Source organism: Hoplias malabaricus, chromosome 7 (genome assembly GCF_029633855.1).
Source record: "Hoplias malabaricus isolate fHopMal1 chromosome 7, fHopMal1.hap1, whole genome shotgun sequence".
Taxonomy (NCBI): domain Eukaryota; kingdom Metazoa; phylum Chordata; class Actinopteri; order Characiformes; family Erythrinidae; genus Hoplias; species Hoplias malabaricus.
Window position 1 is genome coordinate 10,423,588 of NC_089806.1, and position 15,939 is coordinate 10,439,526.

A 15,939-nucleotide genomic window follows, 5' to 3' on the forward strand; every position below is an offset into this window, starting at 1 on the left:
CAGAGCCACATAGAAAGGGGAAAACAAACCAGAAAGTGTCAAGGTGTGACAAATCTGGAGAAATCTATACTGTATATGCAGGGGGGCGCTGAATTAACAACAGACACATTTCTGTAGTAGATATCACTGCATGGGCTCAGAAACACTTCCCATCATTCATCAGTTCTTCACTGAATTCACAAACGGTTTTCACAAAAAAAAGTTCAAACTCAAAAATGCAAAGAAGAAACTATATATAATAAGGTGAAAAAGTGTCTTGAGGTCTGACAAATTAAAATTTGAAGTTCATTTATTCATTATCTGTAACCCTTTTCCAGTTCACAGAGCCTACCTGGAATCATTGGGCACAAGGCAGGAATACACCCTGGAGGGGGCGCCAGTCCTTCACAGGGCAACACACACACACACACACTTTTGAGTCGCCAATCCACCTACCAATGTGTGTTTTTGGACTGTGGGAGGAAACTGGAGCACCCGGAGGAAACCCACACAGACACAGGGAGAACACACCACACTCCTCACAGACAGTCACCCAGAGCGGGAATCGAACCCTCCAGGTCCCTGAAGTTATGTAGTTTAATATTATATATATATATATATATATATATATATATATATTCATTCATTCATTATCTGTAACCGCTTATCCAATTCAGGGTCGCGGTGGGTCTAGAGCCTACCTGGAATCATTGGGCGCAAGGCGGGAATACACCCTGGAGGAGGCGCCAGTCCTTCACAGAGCGACACACACACACATTCACTCACACACTCACACCTATGGACAATTTTTTGAGTCGCCAATCCACCTGCAACGTGTGTTTTTGGACTGTGGAAGGAAACCGGAGCACCCAGAGGAAACCCAGGGAAACACAGGGAGAACACACCACACTCCTCACAGACAGTCACCCGGAGCGGGAATCGAACCCTCTAGGTCCCTGAAGTTATGTAGTTTAATATTATATATATATATTATATATATATATATATATTTTTTTTTTGCTAGAGGAGGATGAGTTCCCCCTATGAGTCTTGTTTCCTCCCAAGTTTTCTTCCTCCAGCTTTGAAGGAGTCCTTCCTGCTACTGTCACCTTTGGCTTATGCACATCACGCTGTTCATTTTGGATTTATTTTAATTTTGGATTTCTTGAAGCTGCCTTGTGACACAGTGGAATTGTAAAAAAAACTATGCAAATCAATTTGATTTGAATGCAATTGTTTGACAAATATGGATGACATCTAACATCTACAGGCTGTAACTGGGTAAGGTTCTGCCACGTTCCTTAAGAATAAAACATTGATACTGGCTTAATCCTGATTCCTGATGATTTCATATTAAATAAAACTGAATTGTGGTAGATTTATTTGTGTCCAGGCTGAGGAGGTAGCTGATGTGGCTTAGTGACCTCACCATGTTGTGGTATTAGTCAGAGCCAGATTAGCTGAGACATCTGCTGAGATTTGGATGGGGGTTTTCTTCTCCATCTGCCGGCCTCCAGGCTCCTGCAGATTCACACAGCTCTGGAATCCTGCTAAAGATATTGGTACCTTTCTATCAATAGATATGCCTCGTCGGGTTTTAATTACTGGGTTATATAGTGCTGTAAAAGGACACAGAATTTCCCATCAAACCTCCAGCCAGAGGTGGCTGCTCTGCTCCTCTGAGTCTTGTTGGAGATGATTAGAGGAGCCAGGGAGTTGGAATGAAATGAGAATTTGAACTTTTATGCTGTGCTTTTATCACCTCTGCCAGTGTCTTTGATTACTGGGGTCTCAAGGGTTTTTACTCATGCTTGGCTAAAGGCTTTCATATGAATAAAGACCTAGTTTAACTACAGCAGATTTCCAAGCTTTATTAAATAACTCTTTAATATTTAACTTATTGGAAAAAAATATTAAATATGGTTTGTACAAATTTTATTTATTAAATGCATTAAACAGTCACATCAACAAATGAAAAGATATATATAATTAAGTAAGGTGTGTGTGTGTGTGTGTGTGTGTGTGTGTGTGTGTGTGTGTCAGCGTGGTGGTGCAGCAGGTAGTGTCGCAGTCACACAGCTCCATGGACCTGGAGGTTGTGGGTTTGAGCCACGCTCCGGGTGACTGTCTGTGAGGAGTGTGGTGTGTTCTTTCTGTGTCTGCGTGGGTTTCCTCCAGGTGACTGTCTGTGAGGAGTGTGGTGTGTTCTTTCTGTGTCTGCGTGGGTTTCCTCCAGGTGACTGTCTGTGAGGAGGTTGATGTGTTCTCCCTCTGTCTGTGCGGGTTTCCTCCAATGGTCCAAAAAACACACAATGGAAGGTGGATTGGGGACTCAAAAGTGTCCTTAGGTGTGAGTGTGAGTGTGAATGTGTAAGTGTGTGTCGCCCTGTGAAGCAATGGCGCCCCCTCTAGGGTGTGTTTCCACCTTGTGATTCTGAGTTGGCTGCGGTCCCACTACGACCTTGAACTGGTTAAGTGCTTACAGACAATGGATATATATATATATATATATATATATATATATATATATATATATATATATATATATATATATCCATATATATATATATATATATAGGGTGGGCCATTTATATGGATACACCTTAATAAGCACACCATTGTTTTTCTTGTGAAATTCCATTTTGGATCCAACTTTTGTTTTTTTCAATGGGAAGAGTGTCATGTGACACATCAAACTTATTGGGCCAACTTCAAAATGGCCGCCATGTTGTAAGGTGTATCCATATAAATGGCCCACCCTGTAATGATCCTTTCAGGCTTACATAGTGGTGTCATAATAAATATTTCATAGTTACTATATAAAGGACATTTCTGGGACTTATGAAATATTTCTATATTTCAGTGCTTCAGAAGTAAGTCATAAAGAGTGAAAAACAGTATTTTATTTACTCTCCAAAATTTACTAAAGTGAATTTATCAGTTTATCTCAGATATTCCCCTCAGATGTAGTATTACACAAACAGGTTAGGAATAACCTATTACTCCATTTGATTGATATATTTCTGTGTGGAGCTCTTAGAGGTGGATGTCTGGTTCCCATCAGCACCGCTGTGAACTGTTGTAACTCAGTGAGTTTCTCAAGAACCAAGCATTTCACAACAGACCAAACCGCTCTCCATGACTTTGTTTATGTCCTCATGATGCAGACATGTAGAACCAGCTCAATTACATTATAAGATACCGATACCTTAATGAGGCTGTATTTGAACTGATTTAAAGAGTAATTGATAACTGTGGGTGCTGATAGTGAGGAGAAATAAACTGAGATGAGTTAACCTCTCAGCTGCTAATGTCCCTGTGCCCTATGACCCACAGGTCTACACATGTATATTAATCTTTCTCTCAGCGTATGTGACCTCCTCGCTTAGGCCTTCATGCGTCACAGCTTTTCTCTGAGGCGGCTGGCTCTGGACGAATAGGCTTAGTGAGCATCGCTATAGCAACCGTGGGCTGGCAGCCACTTCAACACAGAGAGGGAGGGTGGGAGGGAGAGAGAGGGAGTGAATGTGAATTAGCTGTTCTCCTTTAACAAACATACTACAGGCTCTAAAGCCGCTGGGCTGAGAGAGGGAGGGGGGGGGGGGGGGAGAGGGACGGAGCTAGAGGGAGCAAGGGGAAAGAACTGAAGGAAAGAAGAGGAGAGAAGAGTATGCAATGTAAACAAGAACCGAAGCTGAAAACAAGGGAGGAAGAAATAACAAAAACACCAGAGAGTTCTAATCTTGGGATTTGTTATTAATCCTTTTTCTTCTTCTTCTTCTTTTTTTTGTTAAAGAATATCCAGCCCACTCTGAAGAGTGCAGTTAAAGGTAGGTCTCGGGTTTATACTAAAGCTTCTACTTTACCAGAGCCTGCATTGTACTGATTTGTGTTAAGTAACAGTAATAATACACGTATGGAACAAATGCGATGAAGGTACTCATAATAACTGGATTTTAATGAGATAACTTATAACTGATGCTGACACATATTTACTGCCCACACTTACAACTCCCTAAATCTCCTAGCACCCTTTTTGCCACAATGTGAATGTTCCTGCGCGTGTAAAGGGAAGTTTCCTGGGATTCTCACCAGATATATGCACTGTTTTTCTATAGAAGTCTAGACTTATTTATATGAGATTAGTTTTAGCTTCAATGGCATGAAATTATGAATACAAACCATTCCATGTGTCTTCAGGAAGAGGGAGTGCTAGAATAAAGACGAGTGTATGGTGCAAATACGGGCAAAACTCTTTCTAAACGTCTTTCTAAAAACAATTTAATAACAAATGAATCAGACCGACATTCCCTGAACCATAATTCACTTATATGAGAACTGTCAGTAAATATTTAGCTGATTAAAGCTCACAGTCAAAAATGTGCTGGAACCCTGTGTGGATCAAAACCCCCAGACACTCAAACACTCAGAAATGTAGTATCCCAACATTTCATTATTTCTGATATTTGAATAAAGGATGTTTATTAGCAACATAAAGTATATATTTATTAATTCATTAATTGTCTGTAACCGCTCGTCCAGTTCAGGGTCGCGGTGGGTCCGGAGCCTGCCCGGAATCATTGGGTGCAATCCCAATCACAGGAGCACATATGTATACAACATATTGATTAGATTATAATTAAAAGTTAATAGATTGCACTTGCTCTTTGCCATTTCCAACAGCTTTTATAAATGAGTCAGCAGGATATCAGTCTGTATAATATTCCACTGACCAGTAGAACTGGACACTCTGGAGCATCTTCACATGCTTAAGGCCACAGCGTCCAATGCCATGCCTAATCTAGAAGATTTTAAAGCTCTGTTCTCGATAGTGATGGCGCTCCATCTGATGCCTCTGGGATGAGTTGGAGTGATGTTTGTGAACCAGAACTAATCATCCAACATCTGTAACTGACCTCAATAACGCTGTCGTGGCTAAATGCAATTAAATCCTTAGAGCTATTTTCCAACTATAGCATCAAGATAGCATGCTATAAAGACAACACAAGTAGCCCTAAAACAGACCCCTGAGGTACACCAAAGCTTGTCAGGAATCAAGACAGCTAGAAATCTGCAGTATTTCTTTAGATGCTTGACCCATTTTTGTTTTGTTTTTTTCCTCCAGGAGTGTGTGAAGTAGCCCTGCAGGATTGAGGTGCATTGACTCAGGGCCATGTCGTGGTTTATTTGGAGCGAGCCTCAGTACCGGAGGCCCCGGCGTGACCCCTGTGAGGTGGTAACAGAAACATTGATGCTGGAGCTTAGTTGGCAGCTGAAGGAGGCTCAGCGTTTGCAGAGAGAGCGGGATAATCAGTACAGAAGACTGCACACTGGTGTCGACTACAGCTGGCTCATGAGCACCCCCCGCAGCACCTTTGACATCAGCCAGGCAGAGAGACTCAGCCTGGAGGAGCTGTGCAGCAAAGTGCCACCTTCATATTGTGGTGCACTTATACTCAGGTAAGTGAAAATATATACATATATAATAATATGCCCAAGGCTGGTAGTGTCACTCTCAAACCCTGCATCAGGTCACTGAGAGTCAGTGAGGAGTTTGGTGTGTTCACCCTGTGTCTGTGTGGCTGTTCGAGTGTTCATAGTGAGTGTGAGTGTGGGAGGTACACGCTGATGGACTGGTGCCCCATCCATTGTATGTATGTATCTTTACACTTATATAGCGCCTTTCTAGACACCCAAGGACGCTTTACAATCCACACTGCTCACAATCCACACACACACTGGTGAGAAACGGCAGCCAAACGCGCACAGCGCTCTCTCGACCAGGAACGACCGTCCACCTGGAGGACTGCATCGGGCACTAGGATTTCACCCAGGATAGAGCGCCAGTCCACATCTGGGCTCACACAAATAGACATTCATTCACATACACACTCATTCACTCACACACACACCAGAGAAGCCAATTCACCTACCCTCCATGTTTTTGGACTGTGAGCCCCGGAGGAAACCCACGCAGACACAGGAAGAACATGGAAAGTCCACCCAGATGGGACTTGAACTCAAGATATCAGTGCTGGGAGGTGAACGTGCTCACCACTAAGCCACTGTGCCGCTCCATTGTTTGTTCCCCCTTGTGCCCAGTGATTCCAGATAGGCTCCAGACCCACCACCATTAAATTATACTGGGAAAAGCGCAGTCACAGACAGTGAATGAATGAAGCCAGCCACAATAATTCGCACACAACTTAAGTCCTGACTTCTTTCCCATGTCCACAATCTCTTCTGGGCCATGGAGCAGGACACTCTTCTCCTTCACTGATGCAAATGATTTGCTTGTTTTAGATGGTTTCTTTTGAGGTTTGACAGCGTAAACCACAGCGGCAGTGATGTCAACCATTGTTCACCGCGGGCAGCGAAATGGAAATCATGTATGTGTTGATGAACCTTTTTAAAGAGCAAAGTAAAATCATATACATCTGGTCAAATGGGAAAGCATTTTAGAGAAGTGTTAATGAAATTTGGCCAAAGTTGTAAGCAGATAAGATCCGGACATTAAACATATTCCCAAAAGATTTAAGGCGGCTTTTAAAGAGGAAACCGTCCCTAATTAATGACAAGGCACCTTTCAACCTGAGGGAACAGCAGCCAAACCTTTTTCACAGTCTGTTAATCACAGGTCTCACAGGGTCTTATGAAGGGGGTGCTCCTAATGGTTTATTATTTTAAAAGGACAGGCATCACGGCAGCTGGAGCTCAGTATATTATAGAGTGACCTTTCTTTCTAAAGAGATATGCTGGTAGTACAGGATACCGACGGAGGCTGTGCCTAAACAATAATACCATTCTAAATAACACCACACACACACTAATCAACTATAACATTATGACTACACTCACTGTCCATTATCTTAGCTCCACTGGCCACACAGGAGCACTCTGTAGTTCTACAATTACACACTGTAGTCCCTTCTTCAGCGGTCTGGACCCCCACAGGACCATCGCAGAGCAGGTGTGATTTGGGTGGTGGATCATTCTTGGTTCTGCAGTGATACTGACATGGTGGTGGCGTTTGTGTGTGTTGTTCTGGTTAATAACACGAAAATAACCTTAAGTCTAATACGCGACAGTGTCATGATTTCATTACTGGAGATATTTCTGGTGAGGATTTTATAGAATATTTAAAGAATGTTTAATATTAACCATAACCAACAAAGCTGACAGAGACAGGAAACATGGGGAAATGACAAACGAAAGACCCCAGACACCTTATAAACACATTTCTGTTATTCATAAAAGATTTTTCCATGACCACAGAGTAAATGTGCAGCATCTGGCTGTAATGGCAGATATAAACCCCAGCCTGCTGACCTATTTTAAGTCTCCTTAAGAGCTCCTTGGCCTGTGGAGGGTGAAATAAGTGGCTTTAGGAGGCTGGAGAACTGGAGCGTTTTCCTCTGTCCTTGATGTGCCGGCACACAAAGGACAGTTAGCATAAAAACAGCTAGCACACCTTGGACTGAACATTCAGACTCAACGTGTTGAATGAAACATGGGGGAAAAACAACACTAAATAACTGAGAGTATTAAAGATTATTAGCGCCCAATGATTCCAGGTAGGCTCTGGACCCACCGTGACCCTGAACTGAATAAGGGTTATAGATAATGAATGAATGAATGAATAATGGTCTGTTAGTGTGTCACAAAGGGATTAAAGTACTCAAGTGTTCCCCAGGGTTTACACTGGTTTATGGAACATTTCTGTGAGGATTTGATGGCTTGTTTGTGCAGAAAGTATAAGCTGTGTGTGTGTATATGCTAATCAGTGTCTGTGTCTACAGTGATACCACCTTAAAAGACTTCAGCTGACTAGATATGTCCTCTCCAGCCTCCATTTGACATTTGGCAGGTACCACTGAGAATCAGTGACAGTTGTCGCTGACACTTCCCTTTGTCTGCACTGCAGGTTTCGTCAAGTGCTGATGGAGAACGAGCCAGAGGTGCAGGAGGTGTCTGGACTCTTTCGCTCGGTGCTGTTGGAGGCCCTGGATCGGATGCAGGCGGAGCACGAGGCACAGCGTTTGTCGCGACAGTGGAACAACAAGCGCTCCATCAGTCTTTCGCTGCTCAACTTTAAGTCTCGAGTTCGCATCAACCCATTCAGCAGCTCCATGGGATTGAATTCCAGCAGCTACAGCTCAGAGGAGGGAGGAGAACTGCACACTGTGTCCCAGACTGTGTCTCAGGACGTGGAGAAGGGCCTCCAGCCCTCGGCTGATGGGCCCCAGCGTGTCTGGAGCATGCCCGACTTCAGACACAAAGGAATCAATGGAAATGTGTAGAACTACATACGGACTGGTGGATTCATTGGAAAATGTCACTACAACACATCTGAGTTTCAGAAGAATCAGTTCCATCCATTTCAGGTTCAAAGCCATAGTCGGACACAAACATCTAAATGACACAAGTTCTTACTATATCCCAATTATAGTCTATCAGTCAGTACATTTTGTCTTCACGTCTGCATCTGTAATTTACATTGGCTTTACAAAAAGCTACAAAGGTAAATAAGGGTAAATTGTTAACCTCTGCTCAGGCACACTATGGGGTGTAGGGAGCTGGAAGATTGGAAGATTCTAAACCTAAAAACCAGTGTTAGGGCCCAGAGAGGTGCTGAACCTGAGCCTATAGACGTGTGCCACAATCCCACCCACAGCTGTGCTGAAAGCAAGCCACTCACACACTGTTACTCCCAGCACACACACCCATGGGTCTGTCTTTAGCTCATCACAAACACGGGTCGGACGACAAAGGGCCATCTTGGTTAGGTACACACTAGTCAGCCAAAGTCAACCATTTTATCAGCTCCACTGACCACACAGGAGCACATTGTAGTTCTACAATTAGACTGTAGTCATTCTGTTTCTTTGCATTGTATTTTTTAGCCTTCAAAATGTCAAAACCAGAGCAGGTATGTTTTGAATTGTAGACCATTCTCTGCGCTACAGTGACACTGATGTGGCACGTTTGTGTCTTTAAACACCAAAAAGGTCTTGGATGATGTGTAGAAATGGGAGGAGTGTGTGTGAATATATATTTTGTCTGAAGGTGATTTAACTTCAGTTCTGTTTGATTACATTTACAACAGCAGCAAAATCTAACCTTGTCAAAGTCATTGTAGACTTATATCAGTTGTAAAACACCATTTCTACAGAAATGTTCTGCTGTTAAGAAAAGACCTACCAGCAGAAACCTTAGAGCCCTGTGCAATATATGAAACTTGAGTTGAAGCATTGTTTTTTTCTCTCTTTAAACTGTGTAAGTGTATACGGTGAAGTGTGTGTAATCCTTTCTAAGAGATTTTGCATATTGTGTGTGATATTTAAGTTCCCTGAATTTAAAAAGCTACTGAACTGCGTGAATTTATATTAAATGATATAATCAATTGTTGACGACCATTTACATTTATTACCTCTAACCTAAATCTAGTGCGGGAGAAAACCGGAGCACCTGGAGGAAACCCACGCAGACACAGGGAGAACACACCACACTCCTCACAGACAGTCACCCGGAGGAAACCCACGCAGACACACCACACTCCTCAGAGTCACCGGGAGAAAACCCACACATACACAGGGAGAACACACCACACTCCTCACAGACAGTCACCCGGAGGAAACCCACGCAGACACAGGGAGAACACACCACACTCCTCAGAGTCACCCGGAGAAAACCCACACATACACAGGGAGAACACACCACACTCCTCACAGACAGTCACCCGGAGGAAACCCACGCACACACAGGGAGAACACACCACACTCCTCACAGACAGTCACCCGGAGGAAACCCACGCACACACAGGGAGAACACACCACACTCCTCACAGACAGTCACCCGGAGGAAACCCACGCAGACACAGGGAGAACACACCACACTCCTCACAGACAGTCACCCGGAGGAAACCCACGCAGACCCTCCGTGCCGCCCTCCAGTACGGCTGTACAGTGTGTAGGTTTTACAGCCTATATCACCAGTAATAGAGCAATTTAAATTCACTCTCTTCATGTGGAAACCTCTCATGAAAGGTGATTGCCTAAAGCATTTTTTTTAGATTTACAGACCATTTTTTAAAAAAGACCATTAACAGTACAATATATTTTACAGTTTTATAGCTACACAGTCAGACATGCCTGCTACAGTCCAAGATTTTAACCACGGGAGAAATAATGAAAAGACAGGGTTTCATCAAGAGGAGTCACAGTTATATTTTCACTGGTATCACAACTTGAAAAGACAGCGATCAGAATAAAACTGATCTGATATCTACACTATATGGCCAAAAGTCTATGGACATAAAACATTTCTTTGGAAAGGGGTGTTAGTTAGGAGTCTGCTCCTTTGCGGTCACAATTTCTACTCTTCTTGAACGGGTGTAAGAAATTTTGCAACACTGCTGTGAACCAGGAAACCAATAATGAGGTCACATTGTGGGTAGTTTTGGGCTGTGACAGAAATTACTCACCAAATCCTACAGCAAATATTATTGTGCTATACAGTAAGGCATTAATTAGTTCTTTAAAGTAGCTCTTAAAAAAATTTGGTCCACACTCAGCTCGTGTTGCGAGCAACAATTTTTGCTTTTATTTAAAACTGCATTGTAGGAGATTGAGAAAATCATGCTCAAATTCGAGTTTATGATGTGTTTGTCTAAGACGTTTACAGGGAGCCATTCCTGTCACAGCCCTGAATTACAAACACCACTTCAAATCATCAGTAAATTACTGCACGGAGCTCCACTGCCGAAGCTGGGCACGGTAACCTTAGCCTCATGTACAGCTGCTCTAAAGCATCCCATTTCATGAATGTGTCCATGGTAGGTGGTCCTTAAATTAGCTGAATTCACTCATGATTAACGGTGTCTACAAACATTTGGACATACAGCGTAACTGCCCTTAGTTCTACTTTGCTTCGATAGATGACACTGACATGTTTTCCTTTAAAGACAAAATAGATTCTGTACTCCGCTCTAGTCTTTTAGGGTTATTTTAAACACCATGACACCGCACAATTCTAACAGAGACAGTTACATCTCTAAAGGGTTTTCTCAGGTTTTAAACCTTTAAAACACTGGATCTAATTGATCATGATGAAATTTCAGGAATTAAAAAGAAAGGAAAAGGTCTGTTCAAACAGTATTAAAAGCCTTAAAAATGGTCTATATACAGATCAGGTTTGAGGGAAGACTGTTAATTGGAAACTAGTCCATCCATCCATTATCTGTAACCGCTTATCCAATTTAGGGTCGCGGGGGGTCCAGAGCCTACCTGGAATCATCGGGCGCAAGGCGGCAATACACCCTGGAGGGGACGCCAGTCCTTCACAGGGCTTGGAAACTAGTGTGTCTGAATATTGAAAGCACAATTTGGACACACTTAAGGCCAGTTCACACCAACTATGATTTTCTTTATTTCAGTGGAAGCTTAACTACATGTAGTTTTCAACGATCTAAAATATAAACAGGAGAGGAGGAACAAACATTTCCCTACTAGTAGTGATGAGGCACCCGAATATTACTGGAGCACCGTTTAAGGTCAAATGGTGCAAGAAGGTAACTGTTGCATCATTTAAGACTTGGATGATTGATGCCTGTTGTTTCGTTTACTAGTTTTTAGGTTTTCAGATTTCAAACTGTGCTTTGAATTTCTGGTTACAGTTTCAGCCAAAAAATGTCCGCTTTGGTGTCTCACTTCTTGACGCCTATGTTTCATCTGTAAAAATCAGACCCAGTGTGAAAAAGGCCTTTAATGATGCAAGCTCAGAGATGAAGAACATCAGTATTACTTTGGACACCAGATATAAACAAAAACTGTTTCTGTTTGACAGCTGTGGGAACACAGTGCTGTCTGTTACAGATCTGGCCTTTCCCTGAGAGCAGTGCGGCCGGGGGAGGAACGAATAAAGAGGAAAACACCAACTGCATCAAAACGTCGAGTTCAGGAACTCCAACAGCTCGGCACGGTTTTTATCTCTCTGAAAGAGAGGCACAAAAAGAGCAGAAAGAAGTTATTATTATGCAGTACATCTCACTCACTTTGCTCCACAGAAAATCTGTGAATGCAGAACCAAGTTCAGCATGCACTTATAAGAAACACGTGACAACGTGCTTCATCGTCTTAAGGGTTGTGGTGGGTCAGGAGCCTACCCAAAATCACTGGGTGCAAGGTACAAACACAAATTTTTAACTCCAAAATCTTATAGTACCTGTAATGCCTGTATGATTCACCATACCGTTAAACAAAGGATTTGTACATTTCACAATCACCAAAAATGATAACCTACCTTTCACAAATATTGTTACAACATTATCACACCCTTGCTTCATGGCTCTTCATGTTTAGCTCAGAGTGAAACAACTGTGTAAACAGAGATTCACACCCAAACACACCTGTTTATCCTTCTTTGATTTCTTCACTTTCATTTTGATCTTCTTCCCTGAGATCATGCTGTACGTGCCACTTCGCTTCTTCTCTTTAAGATACTGCACTCCACACACCCCAATAACACACACACACACACCCCAATAACACACACACACACCCCAATAACACACACACACACACACCCCAATAACACACAAACATATATATATCAAAGTTCTTGGACTTTTATCTGTGTGGTATTTTATAGTTTAAGTTCGGACAAAGCGGATTACCTTTGATATCTGAACTGGACCGGAGGTATCCTCTTCTACTTTGTGCTTTTTCTCCTTCTTTCTCTTTCGTGCTTTCTCTTTCTTCTTTTTCTGTTGTTATAAAATGTACAGAAGAGAACTAAATATTATAAAATAGTAAACAAAAATAAAACATCACATATCTGGAAGTCATCCACAGAGGGATCGGCACTATGGCAAAAACCTAAACCTTGACACATTGACACTGTGTGCGTCATATGAACACTGCCATCAACATCTCTGTGTGGAATAAAATGATTTTACTCCACATTTCACTGTCTGCACAATAAAACATAACTCATAGGGTCTAAAACCTGCCTACCCCCATACTGATCTGATCTGTGTGTGTGTGTGTGTGTACTATGGTATGGCTATTTTTCATCCACACCTTTCAATGTTGTTCAAACTGGTGCAGTATTTTAGGGGTCTGCACATGAAATGATGAAATGCAATGAACTCTCTGAAGAACAGAATGCCATTCTACTATTTTTTTTACTTCTCTAGCAACTGGATTCCTGTTTTGACTGCAAACTACATGCAAATAACATTTGTTCCCTGGGACTACATGCCATTTCCAACGGTTTAATACCGACATTGAAATCAGCAGCTTCTGATCTGATATTTCTTCTTTAAAACAAGCTAAAAACATTCTTTAAAATGTGCTGTTTTTGAACTGAATTTCACTCGTTTTTTCTTTCCAAATAACTCCAACGTGTGGAAACCTGTCATTCAGCAGGTGCTGCAAACTAGTGTCAGAACTGTTAACTGCAAAATTATCATTTGACAGCTACGCCACTAAAAAAGTGCTCATATTAAATATTTTACGTACAACGGATTAAATTTGATGGCACAGGAAAACCATCAGAATGTGGATGTCTAATAACAAACGAGTACCTTTTTGCCAGCCCTCTCCTTTTTCCTTTTCTTTGAAGATTTCCTTTTCTTTTGGTAAGAATCTAGAGGACAAAAAAAAAAAAAAAATCAGAAATTTAAGTGATTTCCAGTTGCATCATACACTAGTCCATTAGCATATCATCACTGTCCAATGAAAAACCATGCATCTCCCAAAATAGTGACTTTATAGGAGACAGAAAAAAAAAACATTAACTTTCAATGGATGTCAATGTGAAAAGATTTGATTCCTGGTCATTTTAGAGCCTTTCTATTGGTTCATTCATCATGAAGTTTAGACACAATGTGAAGGACAGCAGCTGTGTTCAAACTAAAAAGCCATGAAAACTGAGATACATGTTTTAATTGGACAGAGACTATATACTGAGGCGTTTGTAGGACACAGCCTTTCCTTGGCTGCTGCAGATAATTCAATGCCTATTTTAAAAGTTTTTTTTCCCAGGGTTTGAGAGTGTATAATACTGGTAACATGTGAGAAATGCTTACAGCGGGTTAAAAAAAGTTAAATGATGTATGGGTTGCTGATGTTTATACAGGGGAAAGTAATATTAGATCTCATCTGCTCAGACTGGGGGTGCATTTTAGTGATCAAACAGAAACAGAGCACTACAGATCATATTAGACTGGTCTATGGGTAATTTACATTAAACTCACCACTGCTACTGGAGCTACTCCTGCTGCTGGAGTCACTGCTTGAAGAAGACCGTGAAGATGAGGAGGAGGATGATGATGATGAGGAGGAAGAACTCACAGATGATGATCTGCTTCTGCTACGTTTTCGTTTCTTTTCATCTCGTCCTTTAAATACAAGAGCAAGGGAGATAGAGAGAAACAGAGAAAACAAATCGGTGAAAACACAATAGGGAACATCCTTTCACAAATTCACAATAATTGGAGATGTTCTATTCCCAAAAATATTCACACCACCTAAGAGAAAGAGGCAAAAGGAACAAGGATAAAATGTATCATTTTAACAAAAAGTGAGTGTGGGGGTTACACTGTAGCCTTCTGCATGTAGTGCTTTGCTTCTAAATATCACAACAGCTGAAATATAATGCAGTGAGAGAAACAAACCTCGACTCCTTGATCGTCTTCTTTCTTTTGTACGTGTGCTTGACTCACTTCTCATGGAATTCACGTTGGCAGACTGGTTAACACAAACACAAACATCTCACTGCCTGATAATTCCCTACTGTTATAAAATGTAGGTCTGGGAAATGCTTTAATCATTCAGTACTTCTACATAATTAAGTGGTTGAGACGTAAACAATGGTACTGAGAATGGTTTGGTTGGACGGGAAATGCTCAGTTCTTGAGATAATATTTAGGATAGAACTGCTGCATCGCTAAAATACCCTTTTAAAAAGTTATTGCAGACTGCTGGAGGTCAGTGATGGTTGTGGGGAGTAAATAAAAGGCTTGTAGCCATGGAACGACCGGTTTCATTTACACCCACTGTACAGATATATGAGTCTACATTTCTCTGCAGTCAAATATTTCACTACTAACGTTAAACACTCTCAACCACTTTGTTTAAATCTTCACCACTGAACTGTGCACAAATGTTGTAAAAATCTATAGGCTTCAACTGTAATATCTAGGAATTTTCGTTCCACCTTAAATGTTGCAGCAGTTACACTGCACGATTTAAGGTGGACCGGGGTAATCTGCGTAGCCTCGGTAGTTGATCAAGATTTTATACTCAACCATAGTGAAGAGACGATGTGAATCAAACACTGAAGGACGCAGAGGCTGTAAACGTTCCTATACAACCGCTGCTGTGTCCATTATTGCTCTTTTTCTCTTTTTGCTTGACAAAAAACGGGTGTTTATTTAAATTTAGCCGAATACAGCCACATAAACACTCTCCATCTCCCTCCTGTTCATGGTGTATCGCTTCTCCTCTTGACTCTCTATCGCCTCCTTTCTGCTGGAGCGGATTCAAAGCTGTACTGACCACGCCCACAATGGCAACCATTTCTAGCTACTGTTTTGATTATTTTTTGGGGTTTGGTTTCGCAACCTTCATAACCTTTGAAAAATATTGACCTATGTGAAATATAAATGTGTTAAAACCCACTTCAGTGTAAATCATGTGTTTAATCTTGTAAACAATTTGATGTGGTGATATATAAAGGCTGTGTAGGCCTTTATGGACCTTTTTCTTGAAACACTGTAAATAGATAATTTTGATGAACAGAGATAAGTTCTTTGGGGTTTAATCGATGAGAGTGAAATAACTATTAAATATTATGCACCCTAAAGCTACGTAGTGGCGCCTGGTGGTTCAAAATAAAGTTACAGCTGACATTGGAGAATACAAGCATTATGATGAATTGCCTTAGAATGTGTAACTG

At 41.6% G+C, this 15,939-nt stretch overlaps 2 protein-coding genes across 2 annotated transcripts; one reads left to right on the forward strand and one right to left on the reverse strand.

Annotated features, from left to right (window-relative positions):
• The first annotated feature begins 3,657 nt into the window (after nt 1-3,657).
• Nucleotides 3,658-9,421, forward strand: rd3 (retinal degeneration 3, GUCY2D regulator). The gene is made up of 3 exons (XM_066677614.1): nt 3,658-3,809; nt 5,105-5,439; nt 7,904-9,421. Exons 2-3 carry the CDS (start codon nt 5,153-5,155, stop codon nt 8,277-8,279), a joined length of 663 nt encoding a protein of 220 aa, XP_066533711.1. The 5' UTR covers nt 3,658-3,809; nt 5,105-5,152; the 3' UTR covers nt 8,280-9,421.
• A 492-nt stretch (nt 9,422-9,913) lies between these two features.
• On the reverse strand, nt 9,914-15,481 carry si:ch211-22i13.2 (uncharacterized protein LOC553945 homolog). Its single transcript, XM_066677143.1, has 7 exons — nt 15,290-15,481; nt 14,657-14,729; nt 14,237-14,380; nt 13,565-13,626; nt 12,653-12,742; nt 12,386-12,478; nt 9,914-11,970 (listed from the first exon to the last, which is right to left on the reverse strand). Exons 1-7 carry the CDS (start codon nt 15,290-15,292, stop codon nt 11,920-11,922), a joined length of 516 nt encoding a protein of 171 aa, XP_066533240.1. The 5' UTR covers nt 15,293-15,481; the 3' UTR covers nt 9,914-11,919.
• Between the last annotated feature and the right edge of the window lie 458 nt (nt 15,482-15,939).

What these genes read in the sequence shown, in the direction of transcription:
- si:ch211-22i13.2 (XM_066677143.1), bottom strand. An exon ending in GTCCAGTTCAGATATCAAAG is followed by an intron (nt 12,479 to 12,652) that starts GTAATCCGCTTT and finishes TGTGGAGTGCAG; the next exon opens with TATCTTAAAGAGAAGAAGCG. An exon ending in AATCAAAGAAGGATAAACAG is followed by an intron (nt 11,971 to 12,385) that starts GTGTGTTTGGGT and finishes CCTCTCTTTCAG; the next exon opens with AGAGATAAAAACCGTGCCGA.
- rd3 (XM_066677614.1), top strand. Translation starts at nt 5,153, where the DNA reads ATGTCGTGGTTTATTTGGAGCGAGCCTCAGTACCGGAGGCCCCGGCGT. An exon ending in TGTGGTGCACTTATACTCAG is followed by an intron (nt 5,440 to 7,903) that starts GTAAGTGAAAAT and finishes TCTGCACTGCAG; the next exon opens with GTTTCGTCAAGTGCTGATGG.